The 18,016-nt window shown below is 36.3% G+C and overlaps 1 protein-coding gene across 5 annotated transcripts in view; it reads right to left on the reverse strand.

Annotated features, from left to right (window-relative positions):
- The window catches only part of LOC136031745 (beta-parvin-like), a 75,121-nt gene that overhangs the window by 37,588 nt on the left and 19,517 nt on the right, over nucleotides 1–18,016 (reverse strand). For 3 of the 5 annotated variants that reach the window (XM_065711468.1, XM_065711470.1, XM_065711472.1), the window contains exon 2: nucleotides 2,771–2,900. The exons of 1 other annotated variant lie outside the window; for it this stretch is intronic. In XM_065711468.1, the coding sequence (XP_065567540.1) occupies nucleotides 2,771–2,879 (109 nt within the window). In that variant the 5' untranslated portion in view covers nucleotides 2,880–2,900. Of the gene's footprint in view, nucleotides 1–2,770; nucleotides 2,902–18,016 lie in introns of all 5 variants that reach the window. One more of the 5 variants, XM_065711469.1, reaches the window with a different exon arrangement.

Genomic DNA, 18,016 nt, shown 5'->3' on the forward strand with positions numbered 1-18,016 from the left:
AAATTCAATGAAAATAACGAAGAAGGTATTTTCAAAGTCCTACTGGAAAGGAGAGAGAATATAGTATTGACGGCTGAGTGGGTAACCCTACCAATTTTTTTTTCTATTTTAGGTAGGGCTTATTCCCACAGAGCTAACTGCACAAATCAACTATTTGAAAATTTAAAAATTAAGGTTTACTAAAATCCAGAACCTGCACAAACAATCCCAAACATGATAATAGAAGAGCAATGCAGCTTCCAACCGTATAATTTTTGGTTAGTAGCTACTAACTAAATTTTTGGTTAGTATAAAATATTTTGGTCGTAACCGTAATCGTATAATTAGTGTATTAGTGTATAATTAGTGTATCTATAATTAGTCGTAATCGTATAATTAGTGTATTTGTGCAAAAATGTCATTTTCTAATTGAGAATCTTAGCAGATTTCACTTAATATCCCAGATGTCAAAAAGAGATATTGCCACACAAATTTTGACCAGACAGGAAGAATTGGCCCCCTTCCTTTAATCACTGCCTCTGATTCCCTTTATTTAGTTAAATTACAGGCCTAAAGCAAATATGGCTACTAAACAAAACTTCTAAGGCTAGCCGCAGATGATTGCCTAACGGTATAACTTTTTGACAAGATACTGAAATCTGATGAGTTCTCATTTACCATAACGACATATCAGTATATCAAGGATTAATAATTTCAATGCATTCTTCACTATATATCCGATTTCTTAGCGCATCTCAGCCCATTGCTGACCAAAGATGGGTTACGAAAATCACAATAGTTTCCACAATTTTTTGAAACTTTTAAATAAGACATTCCTTTCAGATATGGCATTGCATTCAAAATGTTCTTTCAGCTTAGTGAAAAAGGAGTGAAAACAGATTTATTTACATGTTTAGGAAGGTTATGTCAATACTGACTTCTTTGTAACCCCTTGCAACACTGGTTATAGCTCTATTACTCCAGCCAGCCCATTCCTCATATGATTATTTAGCATAATAAATTGTTGGCACAGGACCAGTTGCGTCGTTTCAGGGAGGCAAGAGGACAGTTGCCCCCCCAAATAACGGAGAAAAATTATTATATAGCCTATGCCCCTAGAATCTTCGGATAAATACTCCTCTTGCCCCTCCCCCCAAAAAAATGCTGGAGCAGGACCTAGCATTTTGGCCCTAGACAGGACCTAATTAAAACATGTTAGTGATGTTGCTTAATACTAAAGTATAAATATATGTTACCATAAAAATTCAAGCTGCAATTTCAGTGTTTTTTTTTTCATTTTTCGATTCCTCTGACTCATGATTTCTTGCCTGATAACAAACTGAATTTTTTTGGTGCCTGTAAAAATATTGGCTTTTGCTTTTGAGCTGTTTCTTGATAAGTTGTGTTCCAATTATCCTAGATGAATTAAACCTACAGGAAGAGACTTCTGGGGAAAATCAGAAACTGGGAAGGTGTTTTCATGCTGCTACTTTCATCCTTTCCCTATTTAAAAGGCTCCCGGGATTCTATGAAGACAGGTTACTTAAACGAAAAGAGGTCTAGAAGAAGAGACATACCAAGTTATGGTTAGATTTTTCTTCCCCCATGCTGTAAGTCTTACTGTCCAGGACTTGATCGAGATTTAAAGTCAAACTTGAAGCTGTCTTTGAAAATTAATACAGCTTAAAAAGTTTGGAAAAAAGAGAAATGTAGGAGTTTTCGAACCAATTTTATTATATCGAAATCTACAGTGATGACAGAAGTCAAGTATGGTACTGAATCGTGGGCGCTCCAAAACACAGAGGAGGAATTTTTAGAAGTTTTCCAGAGAAATTGTCTACATTATTTTGGGCACCCGTCTGACAGACTGTATTCCAAACAGTAAGCTGTACCAAAAAAGTGGTTCAATCCCGCTTTCTAGGGCGATGGCGACAGAAAGGATGAAATGGATAGAATATAATCTGTATATGAAGGATGAGATATTACTAGAGATTGTCCATGTTAGCCGATCATCTAGGACTGAAATTAAAATGAGGTCCTCCCCAAATAGTTTGGGAGGAGGTCGTAAGAAAAGATTTAAAGGAAATTAGAACTTCTTGAGAGGGTATAAAGAGGTATATATTGAATGAATAAGGATGGAGGAAGAGCATGCATAGCTGTGTTGGACTCAGGCGACTTGGTGTTGCAGTGAATTATTAGCAGTGGCAGAAGTAGCTTAGAGCCATCTTGAAGAGTAAGGAAGGGATAAAAAGTAAAGAAGAGATATAAGTAAAGAAGGAATAGAAGTAGAAGGAATAGAAGTACAGTTAAATGAATTCTTGAGGGTTTCAGTCCCATAGCAAAACAACTTTCCGAGATACTAACAAGCCACTCGTCCAAAGAGGGAGGACGTTAAGACAGGATGTTGAAAATATTCTCCAGGACCTAAGTTGGGTTGTACAAGGTAGATCCATTCCTGAAAGTTAAATAACTGAGGGCAATTTGAATGCAACAGTTCAAGAAGTTTCTTTACCCTGCTACTATCTGGGCTTGACTAGTTACCCAACACATCTGACGTTAATTTTGTCCATGGATCTAAGTCGTGAAATATATATATCAGAAGGAACGCATGCAAGTTAGTTTTAGTATGCAATAAGAAACAGACACTATGAAAAAAAGCGAAATTAGTATTGGATTTTTAAAGTTAAAAATTAATGCTTAAAATTAGAGTCACTATGAAGAAAGAGGAATTAGTATTGGACTTTACTTAAGTTAAAATTTGATGCTCAAGATTTTAATTTGTGACAAGTACCTTCTTTGATTTTCTTCTTTCTTCCTAGTGTGCTGAATTTGTCCCAAATAGATTCTTCTTCACGCCTTGGTGTTGGGGGTTTTGGTGATTTTGGACGAGCAAGTGACATTCTTGAATAATTATTCTACAACTGAAATTAATAACACATTTTGAACTGTCAAAACCTGTATTAATTAACTCCACCTTTTAGTGTTTTTAAATTTTAGCATTGAAGCTGTTTTTAGCTTGAATTTTGGCATGTCTCAAATTTTTAGTTTTAGGGTCAACGCACCTGAATAGTTCTCAAGCTATAACTTTTAGGAGAACATGCATCTAATTCCAAACTGAAATGTGCCATGAAATATTTTTAATCTGTAAACACATGATGAAATTAATAGCATATTTTGAACTGTCAAAAAGGCTAAATTGATTTAATTTTGAGATTTTTATATTACAGCTATTTTTCTATATTTAGTACTTGTAAGTCTTACTCTATTTTAGTTTTAAGGTTAAAAAACTTGACTGAGCTCTTAAGCTAAGCTTTTAGAAGCCAATTTATCTGATCTTAACTAAAAGTACTTAGAAATCTTCTCCATTTGTAAATACACAAAAATATCTGGGAATCTTTCCTCATCATTGGTGGAACACCAGCTGGTTACTCTATGACGTTGATAGATTCTGTTTCTGAATAAGGCCTTTATTAATAGAATATAGAGATGAGAAATATAATAGAATATAATATATTCTATTATATAATATAATATATTATATTATATTTATATTAAAAATATATCAAAATATATTTATATTTTTAAATATAATATATTATATTTAATATATTAAATATAATATATAATAGAATATAGACAGGAGACTAACAAAATCAGCAAAGGAGTTTCAAACTTGATTATTTGATAGTTATATTAGCGTCTTCATTGCCAGAAATTTTAAGCAAACCAACATAAGAAAGAAGTTATCAAACAGTTCGTGGTAACGAACTGTAGTAAGGAGCGACCCGGCTCAATAGTAACCGAAACTCTAAGAAATGGAATTTTGATACCAATATTTACATCAATAGAATCGCATTTTAATGCTGATTTTAAATATATAAGTTTCATCAAGATCAGTTATACCCCAAAAGTTACGAGCCTGAGAAAATTTGCCTCACTTTAGAGAATAGGGGAAAACACCCTCTAAAAGTCATACAATCTTAACGAAAATCACACCATCAGATTCAGCGTACCAGAGAACCTTATTGTAGAAGTTTCAAGCTCCTATCTACAAAAATGTGGAATTTCGCATTTTTGTCAGAAGACAGATCACGGATGCGTGTTTATTTGTTTACTTGTTTGTTTGTTTTTTCCCAGGGGTGATCGTGTCGACTCAGTGGTCCTAGAATGTCGCAAGAGGCCTCATTCTAACGGAAATTAAAAGTTCTAGTGCCCTTTTTAAGTGACCAAAAAATTGGAGGGCACCTAGGCCCCGTCCCACGCTCTTTTTTCACAAAAGTCACCAGATCAAAATTCTGAGATAGCCATTTTATCCAACATAGTCGAAAACCTAATAAATAGTTATTTAGGGACGACTTACTCCCCCGCAGTCCCCGTGGGAGGAGCTGCAAGTAACAAACTTTGACCTGTGTTTACATACCATAATGGTTACTGGGAAGTGTACAGACGTTTTCAGGGGGATTTTTTTTTGGTTTAGGGGGGAGAGTTGAGGGGGGTACATCGGAAGATATTTCCATGGAGGAAATTCTCATGGGGGAAGAACATTTCAATGAAGGAGGCGAAGGATTTTCTAGTATTATTTGAAAAAGCAATGAAAAAAATAAATATTAAGTTTTTTCTACTGAAAGTAAGGAGCAGCATTAAAACTTAAAACAAACAAAAATTATTACGCATGAGGGGTTTACCTCCTCGTTATACCTCAATCTTTACGCTAAAGTATATTTAGTAATTTCAATTATTTATTCTACGGCCTTTGGGATTCAGAGGTCATTCTTAAGGAATTGGGACAAAATTTAAGCCGTATTGTAAAGAGCGAGGTATTGACAAGGGTAGAACCCCCTCATATACGCAATAAAAACATACGAATATAGAAATTCGTTACATAAGTTAATTCGTAGGTTACGTATATTTTTTACCAATGAAAATTTTTGTAAAAAATTAAAAGTTCTAGTTGCCTTCTTAAGTAGTCGAAAAATTGGAGGGCAACTAGGCCTCCTCCCTCGCTCCTTTTTTTCTCAAAATCTTCCTATTAATTGCAATTAATTAATATGCAAATTTCGTTTTAATTATTTATGTGCGGAGAACCAAGATCAAAACATGCATTAATTCAAAAACGTCCAGAAATTAAATAAAAAAAAAGTTTTTAAAATGAAAGTAAGGAGCAACATTAAAACTTAAAACGAACAGAAACTACTCCGTATATGAAAGAGGCTTTTCCTCCTCAACGCCCCGCTCTTTACGCTAAAGTTTCTTACTGTTTTAAAAAGTAGAGTTAAGAGAAAGAGTCAAAACCGGATATTGCGAAGGAGGCGGTTCTCAATACCGCGAATAAGTTTTTTGCGAAAGAAGTCATAAAGGAGGCCCATGAGACTTTGGTGAAAATACTTGAAATTTATGAAGGTGATTGGATTAAAGAGAGAAGAGCTCAGACTGGGAGAGAAATATTGATGGGTGATATCTACGAAAGCCTTAAAGCAGTAGAAAATATTATCAGTTGGAAGTTCAGGTTCACAATCTGGAAGATCTCAGAGGTACCTTGAGTCCCCCAAGATGTTTTAACCGCATTAACTATACGTGTCAATGAATGCACTAAAAAAACTTGAGTCCCTCGTTGACGAATGCAGAGCTTGTGTGCCTACCCCCAGCGAATGGCCACCACTTCCCTCCCCTCAAAAGGATCTATGTCGTGTATTTATTGGTATCATTTCTCCGGAAGTAGCTGAATCATGCTCCAAACAAAAGGAGTTTTTGAGCGAATTTGTTCATAAAGAACAAGTCCAAAAAATAGACTTAGTGAGAAGAGGTATCGTCGCTTATCTCAAATCAGAGTGGCTGCCGAAGTCCTCTCCAGTTCAATGACTAGCAAGCCCGAACTAAAAGTGAAATATCAGAAACCGAAATTCGCGGCAATTGCCAAATTTGTCCCCCAAAGTAATACACCAGACGATATCTGCAAATGTAATTCTAGCATACTAGAAGGTAAGCAATACGGCAAATCAGGTACCGTAAAACTCCTTTTTGGTAATGCCCCTACTCGAGACAAAGCTCTGAACCTAGGGATGTGGAGTATAGCCATCTGAGAGTAACCGAATTTAGAGTCCCCAAACGCTGCTTTCATTGCCAGTTTTTTTTACCATCTTCATGGAACTGCACGAACGACGTCAAACAAATGACTGAACTTTCAATTTTTTCAAGAAATGTGTATGGGCATAATGCGGGAAAACTAGCATATATTCATGAAATGTGTTTGAACTTTAATGTCGTGTGTCTCCAAGAGCACCTTCTCACAAGTGACAATCTCGGCTTACTGCAACAAATTCCTCATAAAACTATTTTCCTTCACGAAGCTAAGCGTCGATATAGTCGTGGCAGGCCTTCTGGTGGTACAGCGATACTAGTTGATGATCGACTCGATTGCAACTTTCATGAATCTTGTGATTATTATCTAGTAGTAGAATTCCCAGGACCATCTGGATTTTTCTTAATTAATGTCTACTTACTGACAAACCTTAACAGTGACCAATTGGTGAAAAAGTTCTCAGAAGCGTGTAACCGCTTAAGGAGGCTCACCCATAAACTTGGCAACAGGCGCTACTTGATTTGTGTCGATTTTCAGTGCGACCCAAACAGTCCTGGTAAACTAACTGATATACTTCTGGCCAGCTTACCTGACGGTGGTTCCACATATACGAAAAGTCAGCTATTTACTTTCATTCATAATTCAGGCTCGACTTGTAATACCGACAATGTTTTAACCAACGTAAGACTATCGGGATCAATTCTAGTTGAATCAGAACAACACAGTGAGTGACCATCTTGGCCTAAGTTTCAAGCCAGTTGCCCCTACCCCCAAAAGTGGAAAATTCTATAATAAGCCGGAGTGGTCAAAAATAAACAGAGAGCAGTACGCTGCCACATCTTATAGTATTCTAAACAAAATTAGAGTACCGCATAATTTTTGCTACATGGAACTAAAGACCCAATAGCCTTGGATATTTATTGGTGGGAGATAATTCATGCAATGAAAGTTGCAGAGACCACTGCTGTACCAAAGTGCAAAAATAGGAAAGGCGGTCACAAACCGGGATGGGATACCTGCCCCAAACTCAAAATTGCTAAACGGCGAGCCAAGTTATGGTATCGCATATGGCTCGACTCAAATAGGCCTAGAAGTGGGACCCTGTTCAATCTTTTCTGAAGAACCAAGAAAGAATACAGTATGTTGGTTTTCTACTTCCATTTTTAAGTCAGAGGCAATCGTATAGCATTGCCTATAGCGAGGACCCATAAGAGTTGAAAGTATTAGTATTTATTCATATATTTTATCCCAGAGTCACTTCATGTGGAAGGAGTGGTTGAATAAATTTTAGAAGGAACTCAGTCAATTCGAAATTGAAAGTTCCAGTGCCCTATTCTAAGATTTTGCTTGCTTTTCGACAAACTGTAGCCAAATATGTTGTTACTGACTACAATATCTTTTAGAAATTCCTATTCTAGTTTAACAGCCATTGTATTTAGCAGTTGTTTTGAAAGGATCTTCAGATAAATACATGATTAGTTCTATGGGAGAGACCAGGGGAAATTGGAGTTAGAAACTGATATATAATCATCAGGGCCACATCCATGACTTTGTTGGGAGATGGGGATTCAGAACAGGTAGTCATCTGAACCAGAATCTGAGTTTGAAGGAGAGGAGATAGATTTGCCAGCAGATTCTGCTGAAGACGGTCTTAATGAATGAAAATAACTGAATGTTCTGTGGTCACAAAGTGTTTCAAACCCCTTTTTTTTACTTGTATCCAGTCCTTTTATAAATAAATGAAAAATAACAAATAAACGATATGGGAAACATGGCTGAATGTGGCTATTTAAATATGCAAGGCTGTTTCTTAGGTTTAAATTTTTAATGAGATTTTACATCCAAATAATGTTTGTTTGTTTTTTACAACAAAACATACAAAGATCCAGCAAACATCCAAGTGCTGAGGTATTACCCTAGGACCAGTGGTCGGCAAAGAATTTTAAGGACAAAGCAGCTATTAAAAATAAGAATTTAAGTTACCATTGTCTTCCAAAACCATTGCAGATAGAACAATTAAAATTTGTTCAAATTTAAAGACAAATCATGTGGAAGATCTGAAATTGGCTTTGGCTTTACCAATAGAAGCTGACAAGTCTAGTGATTTAAATGATACAGCAAAAATTTTTACTTTTATTAAGATTCATGTCTCATTCAGTGCCCAAAGAAGAACTTTTAGGATTATTACCACTCAGAGGTCAGACACGTGGGAAAGTATCAAAAGTTCTGTAATTGAGTGCATGGATAAATATCCATTGCTCGCATCTGCACGAACGAGGTCAAGTGTTTTCTTTGTGCAGGCTCCCACGAATCGACGAATGAAAACCCATGTTTTCGATATGGAAAGAAAACACATACGGAAAGAAAACCCCCTCGACAAAATTATGTTGATCACAACAAATGGAGCCAAAAGAATGATCAACGAAATAAAAATGGTTTGTTGTTATTCTAAAAAAAAAAAAACTAATCACGAGAAACTTGTTTATCATTGAATCATTCATCAAGAAGTGCATCATGTGCTGGAAGAACATTCCCGGGAGAAAATTCCAGGAAAACATTCCTGGAAGAAATTTGTAAATTTATGGAATTAGTGATTACAATCACCAGCAACATTATAGCTAAAGCTCTTACTCATTGCTAATTCAAAGAACTTTTATTTGAAGTACGCTGATCTTCTGCTTCATAACATGCTAGGTTAGTTATCAAAAGGGAAGGTTTTGCATTCTTTTTCCAGAAGTTAATGTATTTCTCCTTGAAAAGGTCGTTCAATATCCAGAACTAACCAACAATCAGTGGATCAAAATTTTTATGTCCTGGTAGACATTACGCCTAACCTAAATCAGTTTAATTGTACTGTAAAATGAATTTTCCTTAAAGGGAAAGGAAACATAATTTTTTTCCATGTTAGAAGAAGCAATAACATTCGAAAACAAGAGCTAAAAGCTCATATGGCCCTTGTGACGAGGCAAGAAGAGCTAAGAGCCAAGAGCTCATATGGTATGAGCTCTAACAAAATTCCAAGAATCAATAGATTGATTTAAAAGGAAAATCAGAGGCTTAATGCCGGTCAGGATTTAAAATAAGAGCTCTGAGTCAGGATGTCCTTCTAAATATCAAAGTTCATTAAGATCCGATCACCCACTCGTAAGTTATAAACACCTCGTTTTTTCTAATTTTTCCTCTCCCTTTAGCCCCCCCCCAGATGGTCGAATCTGGAAAAACGACTTTATCAAGTCAATGTGTACAGCTCCTTGACATGCCTACCAATTTTCATCGTCCTAGCACGTCCAGAAGCACCAAACTCCCCAAATCACTGAACCCCTCCCCCCAACTCCCCCAAAGAGAGCGAATCCAGTACGGTTACGTCAATCACGTATCAAGGACATTTGCTTATTCAATCCACCAAGCTTCATCCCGATTCCTCCACTCCAAGTATTTTCCGAGATTTCCTCCTCCAATTCCCCCCAATATCAAAAGATCTGGTCGGGATTTGAAATAAGAGCTCTGAGACATGAATTCCTTATAAATATCAAATTTCATTAAGATCCGATCACCTATTCGTTAGATAAAAAATACCCCAATTTTCACGTTTTCCAAGAATTCCAGTTTCCCCCTCCAACTCCCCCCAATGCCACAGGATCTGGTTGGAATTTAAAATTAGAGCTTTAAAGCACAATATCCTACTAAATATCAAATTTCATTAAGATCTGGTCACCCTTTCGTAAGTTACAAATACCTTACTTTTTCAAATTATCCTCCCCCCAACTCCACTAAAGAGAGCAGATCTGGTCCGGTTATGTCAGTCACGTATCTTAAACAGGTTTATATTCTTCCCATCCAGTTTCATCCCGATCTCTCCGCTTTAAGTATTTTCTAAGATTTCCGGCCCCCCACTCCCCCCCAATGACGCTGGATCCGGTTGAGATTTAAAATAAGAGATCTGAGTTACGAGCGCCTTCTAAATATGAAGTTTCATGAAGATCCGATCACTTCTTCGTAAGTTAAAAATACGTCATTTTTTCTAATTTTTCAGAATTAACCCCCCCCCCCTCCCAATAGAGAGGATCCGTTCCAATTATGTAAATCACGTATCTAAGACTTCTGCTTATTTTTACCACCAAGTTCCATCCCAATCTAAGCGTTTTCCATGATTTTAGGTCCCACCCCAAACTCCCCCCAATGTCATCAGATCCAGTCGGGATTTAAAATAAGAGCTTTGAAACACTATATCCTTCTAAATATCGAATTTCATTGAGGTCCGATCACCCGTTCGTAAGTTAAAAATGCCTAATTTTTTCTAATTTTTCAGAATTAACCCCCCCCCCAACTACCCCAAAGAAAGCGGATCCGTTCTGGTTATGCCAATCATGTATCTAGGACTTGTGCTTATTTTTTCCACCAAATTTCATCCCGATCCCTCCACTCGAAGTGTTTTCCAAGATTTTAGGTTTCCCCCTCCCAACTCCCCCCCCCCCAAATGTCACCAGATCCAGTCGGGATTTAAAATAGCACCTCTGAGACACGATACCCCTCCAAACATCAAATTTCATTAAGATCTGATCAACCGTTCGTAAGTTAGAAATCATTAATTTTTTCTATTTTTTCCAAATTAACGGGCCCCCCACTCCCCCCCCCCCCGCAAATGGTAAAATTGGGAAAAAGACTATTTATAATTTAATCTGGTCCAGTCCCTGATACGCCTGCCAAATTTCATTGTCCTAGCTTACTTGGAAGTGCCTAAAGTAGCAAAACCAGGACTGACAGACCTACAGAATTTGCGATTGCTATATGTCACTTGGTTAATACCAAGTGCCATAAAAATATCCATTTTTTCTCAGGATATTGAAAGGGGAAAATTATTTCACTTTCCGAACCTGCTGAAGCATTACCATAAAAATAATTCCTCTATTGATAAAGACCATTTTCAAACACTAATTTCAAATATGAACGAAGTATTTGTCTGCAGGTTTCAAGAATTTAAAAGAAGAAGAACAATTTTAGCATTTGTCAAAAATCCTTTTAATGTTCCAATAATCAAGTTAAATTGACAAAGTTTTAAAATTGACATGGGTAACTTTGAAACACAGTTGGCGGATTTAAAAAACGAGAAGATATGGCACTCTAAAGTCAAACGTCTTTGTATGGAATTGGAAAAAGTGGAGAAGACACAAATGCGATCGTAGTTCACAGCACAAGTGGTCTGCTTTGAATGACCTCGAGAAGGAAGATATGAGCAGTTTCAATGCTTGGAATAGTATTCCTGACTCTTACAATTAGCTGGAATAGCTTGCGTTTGCTGTTCCTTCCCTTTTTGGTTTAGCATATACATGGGAAAAATATTTTTCAAGCCTGACCATTATCAAGAGTAAACTGAGAGACGTCTGATGAAAACTTGGAAACATGCCAAAAACTTAAACGAACAACTCAAAAACCTGACTGACTCGAACTTTACAAGGAGATGCAAGCATATTGTTCGCATTAATAGGTATTTATCAAGTACGAAATTCAGTTTTGTTTACTGAACTACTTATTCAGTTCAAAAAAAAAGTTAGCTAAACATGCAGATTTGGCTCCAAATTCTCTACAATTCTTTTTATGTTCTTATCCAGCTCTTTGGCTAATAAGTTTGTTGACCACAGCCTAGAAACTCTAGATGAAGGGGCATAACCTTTTTAAGCCATGGAAATGAGAATCACCAAAATATTTCATTAAAAGCTGAAAGTAGGCCTAATGCTTAAAAAGAAATGCTCAACTAGTCTTATAGCTACATGGCAACTCTGAAACACCGATTTTACCCTATATTTTCTAGGGAGTACCATATTTTACCAGTTTTACCTAATTTTACGAATTTTATCCTATTTTACCAATTTTACTTACATAGTTTTTACTTTACAATAACTTTACAACACTGGCAACCAGTAGTCTTCTGATAGCCTTTTTTACCCCTTCACACTCCCATGGTCTTCCAATTTATTATGCCAGATTTCATGATTCTAAGTCATCAAAAACTCAGTGAATGAAATGCCATTAGTCATTCAGTATTGATTTGGTCTTTGAACTGTGAGGACATAAACTGGATTTAACTCTGAATCTAATTGGATTGCGCAACTAGTGACATTGAGTACAGTAAGCGATTAAGAAATATTATTATCTTTGAGCATTCAAAGAGTGTAGACGTAAAGCAGTATAATAAGAAATTAATGTAACCCTAATTTACAAGCAGGAGAGGGGCAGTTCCCCCGTCGCAAGCGTCAACACTTCCGACCACACAATATTTATTTCCATTTGTGAAAATCGTCAATTTTTTACGAGTTATTTGAACAAACTTTGGCTTTAATTCAGTGGCATTGGAATATAATTATAAAGGTATAACGTGTCCCGCAATTCCCGTTCCACTGGCCACCTTTCCAATGGTGATTGCCACTTCTATCATGGGCCTGCCCATATTCAAGAAAAATGCTTCTTATTTTGTGTACGGAAGAGAAAAATGGAAGACTAATACTGTTCATTCTTTGCGGATTATAGCTAAAATTTTACAATGTCAGCAGTCACCCAGTCGTCCTTTGAGCAATTCAAGAAGCTGATCCATGAGAAGTTGGACAAAATCCTAACAGCAGAAGCTCAAGTTTCTAAAAAGCTAGACTCAATTTTGGCAGAAATTAAAATTCTAAAGGATGAGGCTGTGTTGCAAGACCATAAAATTTATGAGCTCGAGTTAGCCTTAGATGACCAAAAGACCCAATCAGATTCATTGAAAAAGCGGCTGCTAGCCTTTGACGTAAAAGAAAGAAAGCTTAATATACTCATTCACAGGCTTCCCGGAGAAAAACTTTCCGGAAAGATGGAAGCTTCAGTTTCATACTTTATTAGACTTGCACACCCCAAGTTTACTAACCTTATAGCAATTGATTTTTAGCATTTAACAGGGAATTGTAATTACTGAAATACATTCAAAATCACTTTTTGAAACCTATTAAATTAATTATTTGCTTATTGTGGTTTACAGCTCAATAGGTCGCCATTCTTCCTTTTACAAACAAATAATTCATGATATATTTATATATCACCACAAGGAAACAATATTTATGTTAGTTTCAAAAATTCTAAGGGACTAAGAGATTTTCTGGTTTTTTTTTGTTTTTTTTTAAGATATTTATTTAAATACTCAAACTACATTCGACAGAAAAAATTTAATATGGTACTTACTCAATAAGCTACTGCAATTAATTCTAATTAACTATATTGAACACTAGGAAACTTTAAAGTCAAAGAAAGATACTCAATATAAAAAAAAATTAATGTAAGGGCCTGTCTTATATGCAATATTCTAACCCTTAGATATAGGAAAGGAGAAGGGATAGAAACATGGAATTACCTTCTCATGGAGTAACTTATACTCTGAATTCATTTTCAAATTTTTTTTCTCTTAGCTCAATTGTTTTCTAAGATAGTCTAGTGAAAAGCCTAGTAGCATTATGGTCTATGGGCTCTTGTAAAACTACTATTACTGACAACTCTTTACACCCTCCTAGGAAGTTTTCATTTCCTTTAAATCTTTCTTTATGACTTCCTGTCACCCCAACCACAGAGGAACTGCTTTCCTTTTAGCTTTAGATGCTTGGCCAAAAGGACAATCTTTAGCAATCTGTCACCCTTCATCTGCAGAATGTGCCCATATAAAGGGGGATAGAATGCATCCTTGCTGAACTCCTGATTTAAAACAAAACCAGCTGCTAAACTCATTTCCTACCTTAACCATAGCAGTTTTATTCTTGTACATAGCACCAATCATTTAGAAAAACTGAAGAAAAACATAGCAGAACTGAATGCATCCTCACAATCTATAAAACTGAGGACCCAAGGTGTTTGATAACTCACGCACTTTTCAATTATCAATCTAAGAGTGAAGATTTGGCTGACACATCCTCTACCTTTTCTAAAACTCCACTATTCTTCTCTAAAAACTTTGCCTACAGCATCCCTCAGTCTAAAAAGTGTCATATTACTAAGTAATTTGCAACCTACAGAGACCACAATAATGGCTCAATAATTACCATGCTCACTTTTAGCACCTCTCTTATATGGTGGTTTAATTAAGGTTTTTCTAAAATCGCTAGGTACTTCCCCTTTTCAAAAATCACATTTGTAATCTTCAGTAACTTATTTCCAACCTTGGAGCAACCATATTTAAGAAACTCATTTACCAAACTGTCAGAACCTGGAGCCTTATTATTTGTTAGTCCTTTTAGTATGGTTTCTAATTCTTCCTCACAAAACAAATTTTCCTTCACATCCAAGGTATCATTGACTTATTTCATTTTCCTCTATATCTTTTCCTGCAACTCTACCTTGGTTTAGCACATTCTCAAAACGTTCTGCATATCTCTCTTTAACTCTTTCCTTATCACTAATTTTGGCCCCATTCCTATCTTTAACTGGGACAGGTCCAGATTGACTACTCCCTCTCAATTTATTAACATGCCAGTACATTATTTTACTATTATGCTGTCTAGTTGCATCTTTCAGACCCCTGGCAATTTTATCCATGGCCTCCATTTAACACCTCCTTAGTTAATATTTTAATGCTTTCTCCACTTTCTTTACATTCCTTTTATTTTTGGTTGATCAATCACTCAGAAAATTCTTGTACAAGCTCCTTCTCTTTATTAAACATAAAGCTTTTTCACTAATATTCCTAACTGCAGTCCTTTTTTCTCAATGACACAATCAGCAACTTCACAAATTGTTATCCTAAAATTAAACAATCCATTTCCCAAATTGTCAAATCTTAAACTCTCTAATTTAGTATACAACTGTTCCCAGAGAGTTTCTCTCAAATTCTCATTCTGGAGTCTACCAACATCATAACTTCCTGGGAGGTGGTTGCCCTTCCAAAATTACAGCTTTAAATTAACCCTAGACACTACTAGGTGAACTTAACTTTTAACATCAATAGCAGCCTTCCTATATACCCTAGTATCTTTACCTTAAGTAACCTTAAATCATATTGTCCAGCAAAATAAGGATTAAATCCTTTAGAATCGCTGGTTAGTGATGATGATGGTTGGACATCTCAATGGCATCCCACTCAGTTTGCCACAGCTTTGATGACCATTCTCCATCAAGGACTCTTTTAAAGGCAGCAGTATTGGGGGTAGTGATCACTTCTTTGGTGAGTAAATTCCACAAACTTACTATTCTACTAGTGAAGAATTTATAGTGTAGTCTTGTGGCAGCTCTCTTCTGATATAGTTTTTGACTATGCCCCATAGTTCTGGCAGACTGGTCAAGTTGAAATGGCTTATTTAATGGAGAGTTAGAATTCAGGAGCTTATGTGTCATAATAATATCACCCCTTTTATATCTATAGACAAGAGTGGGGAGTTTCAGTTTCTTTGGACAGGATGAGTATTTCAAATATTTGCAAACATCAATTGATTTTGTAGCCCATCTCTGAACTGCTTCTAACTTCTGCTAGTCACCTTTGTTGAGGGGGCTAGCAACACACATGCCAAACTCCAAATTAGGCCTAGCAAATGCCTTATATAATTTAGTCATCACCATAGGTGACCTACTAGTGATTGTTCTTTTTATAATGCCAAGGGTTTGGAGGGCTTTGGCTACACTTGTCTCTGTGTGCATAATGAATTTTAATTCTTTATCAACTATGACCCCCCAGTCTCTCTCCACTTCAGACAAGATGATATTCTGTCCTGATCTGTCCATCCCTAACAGATGGTAAGGGCATTTCTCATTTTTCTTTCCAAAGTAGATTTTTCAACATTTATTTACATTGAATTTGAGCCTCTACAAAGTGACCCACTGGGAAAGCACCCATAGGTCATTCTGCATAGAGGCTCTCTTATCAGGTGTATCAACAGATCCAATGAGTTTGGAGTCATCAGCATAAAGACTTATTTTATTTGTGACAGTGGTTGGTGTGCCATTAATATAAATACTAGTCCATTTTTTTAAAATATTTTAACCCTTTGCTTTCTAAGGGAAAGAAACTGAAGCACCCACTCTACAATTTCATTATGTATTCCAATTGCAAATAACTTGGTCCTTAGTTGATGGTGACATACTTTATTGAAGGCTTTTGCAAAATCCAATAGATCCAAGTCAACAGGGATTGCTTGATCTAGATGCTCAGTAATGTGTCAATCAAATTAGTTTCAACCAAGAATCCATGTCTGAAACCATGCTGACTATCACTGAACAGGTCATTAGTGGTACTGATCCACTATCATGTACTGATCCTGCCAGTCTTTGGTTTACAACAAGGCAATCAATAATGTTTGCTGTCTTACCATCATATGAATACCATGTAAACTTATGAGCCATTATATGACCAAACACCATATTGGTTATAACTAGATTGTTATACCTAGAAAATTGTAATTGTAAATTCTTGGTCAGCCTACCTAAGGCCATAGGCAGGCATGACTTATTTGCCTCTCATTCCTAGCAATCTAACAGCTTTTTGTTAGTAAAACTCTCTGAGCTAGTGACAAGCCTACACAGTCAAACTCAAGACAGTCAACTAAATACTGGTCAACCAATATTTAATTAATTTTGTGTTAGCCTAACTGTCTTAGCTTATAAATGGGTTCATTTGCATATCACTCTAGGTAGACAGGCCCTTTTAGGCTTTGGATGCTTATTCCCCTTGCGATTCCAGGAACCTTGTTGGTCAACTAATATTAAATTAAGTTTTTATTAGTGCAAATGTCAAAGTTCACAAATTGAATCAATTGTCTTGCCTAACACTAATTGTGGGTGGGCCCAATTTGACTTTGGACATTTGTTTCCCTGTCATTCTATACAAATTCCAGGTTATAACTAACAATTGTCAATTCTAAATTATTGGTCAACCTGCCTAAGACCATAGACAGGCATGCCTTGATTACCTCCCATTCCAGGCAATCTAATGATCCTATGTCAATTTTAAATTCTTGGTCAACGTGCCTGAGACTCTAGGCAGGCATGCCTTTCTAAAAGCTAACAAACAAGTATTTGTCCAATAAAAGTCAAGATTACTCCCACCATTTACCTGTGCCATTTAACCAAACACTAAAAAAACTATAGGTTTCACTGCTTGCCTGCAGGTCCAGAGGACTTGTTGGTCATGTTTCAATCCTATTACAGAGTATTCCACCTTTAGACTGCAAGCAGCCAAGCCTATTAGGCCTAGGTTTCACTTGTTTGCCAGTGAGTCCAAGCAAATTCAGTCCCAGATTTTGCAAACAAGTACAATGGACATTGTTTATCACATGTCAAACGAAAATCAATCCAATCCTTCATCCCTTAGATCTATGACTATCCACCTTAGTTCTACCAGAAGAATGATGCATAGATGGATGATAGATAGACGTATCTATCAATAAACGCACTGATGTCATTTTTATAGAAACTTAAAAAGAGCTTATGCCAGCCAGAAGAGGAGGGGGTGAAGTACTTAGACAGTGTGAAGTAACAAAAATTGTACCAATTGTGCAGAATAATTGCACCTAATACATTTGGCATGCAGACCTGCTATACTTTACCCCCCCCCCCCCTAATGTGCAGATCTACTATACTTTAGCCCCCCCCCCCACTAATGTACAAATATATAGCCTAAATTTGTTTCTAAAGTATTATATTTTCATCATAATTGGTAAAATTTCATTAGAATTAATTCTATACATATCATAAAACTCACTGAAAACCAGTTTTACTTAGATTCTAAATACATAAGTGCTATGACAGAAAAGTATACAAATTTGTTTTGAATATAATATTTGGCCCTTATCCATTAACCACTACACACTTGAGAATTTGCATCTACATGTACAGGGTTGAAACAACTGAGATGCTTGGGAGATAGGATATACAAAACTTAGGCTGTGTATTTGCATATTAGGGAGGGGACAGTTAGGGGTTAAGTATAGCAGGACTGCATGCAAAATGCAGGCTAAC

The sequence above is a fragment of the Artemia franciscana genome, chromosome 10 (genome assembly GCF_032884065.1).
Source record: "Artemia franciscana chromosome 10, ASM3288406v1, whole genome shotgun sequence".
Lineage (NCBI taxonomy): Eukaryota > Metazoa > Arthropoda > Branchiopoda > Anostraca > Artemiidae > Artemia > Artemia franciscana.